The 4,659-nt window shown below is 40.5% G+C and overlaps 2 protein-coding genes across 2 annotated transcripts in view; both read left to right on the top strand.

Annotated features, from left to right (window-relative positions):
* Positions 1-290: 290 nt before the first annotated feature.
* On the top strand, positions 291-3,251 carry LOC101314973 (WD repeat domain phosphoinositide-interacting protein 3-like). The gene is made up of 4 exons (XM_004304931.1): positions 291-1,061; positions 1,509-1,716; positions 2,138-2,264; positions 2,684-3,251. Exons 1-4 carry the CDS (start codon positions 291-293, stop codon positions 2,763-2,765), a joined length of 1,188 nt encoding a protein of 395 aa, XP_004304979.1. The 3' UTR covers positions 2,766-3,251.
* A 756-nt stretch (positions 3,252-4,007) lies between these two features.
* The window catches only part of LOC101314683 (glutamate receptor 2.8-like), a 4,173-nt gene continuing 3,521 nt past the window's right edge, over positions 4,008-4,659 (top strand). Inside the window, exon 1 of the mRNA XM_004304930.1 lies at positions 4,008-4,197. Within this exon, the coding sequence (XP_004304978.1) occupies positions 4,008-4,197 (190 nt within the window). The remainder of the gene's footprint in view (positions 4,198-4,659) is intronic.

Here is a 4,659-nt window from a genome sequence, read left to right as displayed (position 1 = left end):
CTGCATTTTTCAATCCATGGATGAGTAATGCTAACGTTCAAAGCCAATTCTGATATCCGGAAAATAAATAGATTTCGTTAGATTCTGCTGAAGTTCCAATAGATTTCGTTGGGCCAGAAATTGGGCCGCAACCGCAAAGAACTAAATAAACTTTTTATTCGGCCCAAATCTGGGTCCAAACGTTTTCAATTACCTGCGGCACTATAAATGGGGCAAAGGCGCCTTTCGCTTCCTCCTCCTTTCTTTACCTCCAAAAAAAACCAGTAACGGTTTCACTTCACCCAAAAACCATGACTATCTCACCTCCTCCTCCTCCTACTAATTTTGATCCCCTCAATCTCGGCCCCGAATCCCTCGCCCCACCCAAACCCGCCTCCGAATCCCAACCCGACCCGACCCTCACACTACCCGCATCCCCAGCCCTAAACCCGACCCTCCTCCACCTCGCCTTCAGCCACGACCACACCTGCTTCTCCGTCGCCACCACCTCCGGCTTCCGCGGCTACTCCTGCGACCCCTTCCGCCGCTGCGACTGCGACCCCTCCGGCCCGCGCGGCGGCGTCCGATTCGTCCAGATGCTCTTCCACTGCCACTACTTCGCCGTCCTCGGCGGCGGACCCGACCCGTTCTGCCCTAGCAACAAGCTCATGATCTGGAACGACCGCCAGGCCCGCTGCGTCGGCGAGATAACTTTCCGGTCTGATGTCAAATCCATCAGGCTCCGCCAGGGCCGGATGGTCGTCATTCTCCTCAACAAGATCATCGTCTACAATTTCGCCGATTTGCAGCCGTTGGATACGATGATGACGTTGGACAACCCTAAGGGACTGTGTGAGGTGTCGCAGAAGTCCGGTCCGGCGGTGCTGGCGTGTCCGGGGCTCCACCAGGGGCAAATTCGGGTCCATAATTACAGGTCGAACCGGACCAAGTTTATAACGGCGCATAGCTCCAGTCTGGCGTGCTTTGCTCTCACACTGGATGGTCAGTTTCTAGCTACGGCGAGCTGTAAAGGGACTCTGATTAGAGTTTTTAACACTTTGGATGGTACATTGCTCCAAGAGGTACTTTATACTTCAATTCATTCTTGTTTTCAGTGTTATATGTGTTAAATTTCTATTCGTTGTCGTTTTCCGATATAATGTGGTTGAAGTTTGAATCAGGGTTATAGTTGTGCATATATATGCTCTTGATGCTATGTCAGTATGAATGTGTTTGCTTTCGCTGATGTCGGTATAAATCACATGTGTTTATAAATAAGATGGGATGAAATTTTAATTATCGTGGCTGTGAATTTTCCGGTCGTGGAAGATCACTTGATGATCAAAGTGAATCATAGTCGCTCTCTTGAATTTATATGATAAGCTGTCGCTCTGTGCATTTGTCGACTGTTATCATGTTTACTTAGAAGCCGTCTTTATATCTATTGTGAAGGTTGAGTGAACTTTACTAAACTTAGGCAACCCCATTGAAATAGTTTAGAGTAAGAAAGTTGTGTGGTTTCAATGTAGGTGAGGAGAGGAGCAGAAAAGGCAGAGATTTACAGTCTTGCCTTCTCTTCCAATGCCCAATGGCTAGCTGCCTCGAGCGACAAGGGTACCGTCCATGTTTTCTGTGTAAAGGTTGACGCAGGATCTTTGGGAAGTGATGGATCACACAGCACATCAGAGATCAGTCGTTCTAATACATCAGCAATTTCATCTCTCTCCTACTTCAAAGGTAATATATTTAGGTATCTTGCACTTGAAGTTCGATTTCTGAATTATAATGATAGTAAAACACTAGAGTTGGTCATATTAACTTGGTGTCCATATGGATGGATTTATACTAGATCTATACTTATTAAATCATTTTTAAGGTTGCCAGGATTTTAGTTAGAAGAAGAATACAGATTATTGAGTTATTCTATGGTTTGAAGCCTATTGTTTATGTATTTAGCATGTCTTCTTATACAAATTGTCATGCTCTGTAGCATCTACTGGCTATAAGGCAACTGCTAGTACATTTTTCAACTTATCCTTGACGTATCTTGATTAATGTCTGCTGCTTTGGTGACATGGCAACTTTTTCCAATATGTAACTGAGTAAATAGTTTTGGATCTTAATCCTTTTGACCTCACTGTCTGCTTATCTTTTACAGCTGTCCTTCCAAGATATTTCAGCTCAGAATGGTCAGTGGCCAGATTTCGGTTGCAGGAAGGTGTAAAGTACATTGTTGCCTTTGGCCACCAGAAGAACACTGTTATCATTGTTGGCATGGATGGGAGGTAACCCAATCTTCATTCCACTTATTTCTTTTCGGGTATATCAGTATATGGGGTTGAGGTTGACTACTTTGCTACTTACTCTGCAACATATTTAATGTCCTGCAATTCCTGCCATTACTTAATAATACAGTATGTCAATCTGCCACCCCCTTATGTGAGTCTATAGATTTTGGCACCGGGTACAACTAAAATATTTGTTCCTCGTATTGTTTGATATATTTATCTGTTGTCGTTGCTACTTGTTTTGCAAATTGAAAATATTCGAGAACATTACTATGACTCTGAGCTATCATCTAAAACTCTGTTTCATGTTTGATCATCATCCATTTTGTTTTGAATATAAGTTGATTTGTTGGTTCAATGTGGATTTTGAATATAGGGATAGATGTCTAATGAAAATATTGGATTTGTCAATGCAGCTTCTATCGATGTCAATTTGACCCTGAAAATGGAGGAGAAATGACTCAGCTTGAGTATTCCAACTTCCTGAAATCGGAATAGAATTTCCGAGTTTTGGTATATGCATAATGTTATTGGTGAGAATCCCTGGTTCTGTGATAGAAGGATAGAAGGGAGAAGAAAAACATGTGGAGCGCAAAATGTGGCCGCACTATAACCTAGCCTGACAGGAGAACCACATCCCTTAGGGACTACATTATTAACATAGCAGCTTAGACTCGAGTAACCAACCAGTTTAGAGGATTATCATACTTAGTTGATCAAACATTAACTTACTGCAGTAGAAGTTACAAAATGCACCATCAAGTTATGGTTTTCTCCTATATGTTATGCTTTCTTACCTCCTTTCCTTTATATTCTGTTGGTGAAAAACTGTAAATATCAGTGTAAAATATGCAGTTCTCAGCCTGTACTGTACATGCATGAATATACAGTTCTCGGGCACTACTGGCGTAAGTTACAATGTCTAGATTAATACTAGGAATCAGAGTGTGAGAAGGGTGAATGAAGACTCTTCTCTTACATTTATCTGGTTTGATTCACTTACGTCGATTATTCACGCTAAATCGACATGAGTTTGCAAATACACTCTTCATGAACAACATGAATGGTCGACGCTTAAGTATCATATAACTTTAGATTACTATCATTATTGTTAGAAGAGATCTACCTATTTGACTTAGATTTGCATTGATGTTCTTCACATGTTTGATCTAAAATTGGATGAGAAACGTTCCATAATGTCGAAACTTGAAAGGCTACTAGCATTTAAAAGACAGAATTAGGATATTTTGGTTAATAAATTAATGATAGTTCATATTTTTAGTTATTCTTTTATGTATTAAAAGAATATAAATATACATGTCCAAGCCGTGACGTTTTTCAGAAATCTCATGTCGCCATGTCATATGACCGAGTCAGTGTCAGTGTCAGTTCAACATCGGATTGACATGTTGGTTGTATCTAAATTCTAAAGATTGCAAGGTAAAGGCTGTTGTTGTGACAGCTTGCTTGAAAGGCAGGCAGGGCATTAGAATGACAATATTGACTTCCTCCGAGTATAATTTTGTGGGCTAAATTGATCGACATTTATTAGTGTAGACCCAATACTTGAACCAGTTGTGTGAAAAANAAAAAAACAAAAAACTGGAATAGTAATGGTAGCTAGATCTATATGAGAATACAAAGACTAAGAATTCCAAGTAGCTTGGCAAATATGGCAAACCAGAAGAGCTTCATGTGGTTCATCTTCATTATTTGTTCAGCTCTGGGATTGAGCCTTCAATGACGAAGGAGGTAATACGAGTACCGGTAGGAGTTGTTCTTAACTTGAATTCACCGGTTGGAGCTATGGCAGAGAATTGCATGGCCATGGCACTTGATGATTTTTATACGAAGCAAGCTCATTATCAAACAAGGCTTTCCCTTCTCACAAGGGATTCAAAGAATGATGTTGTTTCGGCAGCACTCGAAGGTAATATATACACAAAACCTCTATTCTATGCAGCTATAAATTTTTGGGTCACACACAAGCCATTTATTATCTATGTGCTAATCTAGAAATCTCTCTGTTTTTATTTTTTATTTACAAGAACGCGATCATTAAAATCGAAATTCAATCTGAAAAAAATAATAATCTAAATCGTAAACCTTCGGGTCACATATATATATATATAGCCCTTCTTGGCTGCGGACGTCTGCACCAAAGTTTTTGGTGCGGATTTCCATTTTTTGCACCACTTCTCGATTGAATTTCCTCAAACTTCTTTCTAGACATATCTAGATCATCTCTGCAAAATTTCAGCCAATTTGGTGATCGTTAAGACCCTCAAACTTGCGTTTTTCTGTTATATGTCTGAACCGGACAGAATTCTGTCCGTCGGTTTTGTAACGCAAGTTTGAGGGCCTTAACGATCACCAAATTGGCTGAAATTTT

This window comes from Fragaria vesca, linkage group LG6, assembly GCF_000184155.1.
Source record: "Fragaria vesca subsp. vesca linkage group LG6, FraVesHawaii_1.0, whole genome shotgun sequence".
In the NCBI taxonomy this organism is placed as follows: Eukaryota; Viridiplantae; Streptophyta; class Magnoliopsida; order Rosales; family Rosaceae; genus Fragaria; species Fragaria vesca.
This window is presented reverse-complemented; position numbering and strand designations above follow the sequence as displayed.

Coding starts and splice junctions, on each gene's coding strand:
- LOC101314973 (XM_004304931.1), top strand. CDS start 291: ATGACTATCTCACCTCCTCCTCCTCCTACTAATTTTGATCCCCTCAAT. Junction 1,717..2,137: donor ATCTCTCTCCTACTTCAAAG/GTAATATATTTA, acceptor TATCTTTTACAG/CTGTCCTTCCAAGATATTTC. Junction 2,265..2,683: donor ATTGTTGGCATGGATGGGAG/GTAACCCAATCT, acceptor TTGTCAATGCAG/CTTCTATCGATGTCAATTTG.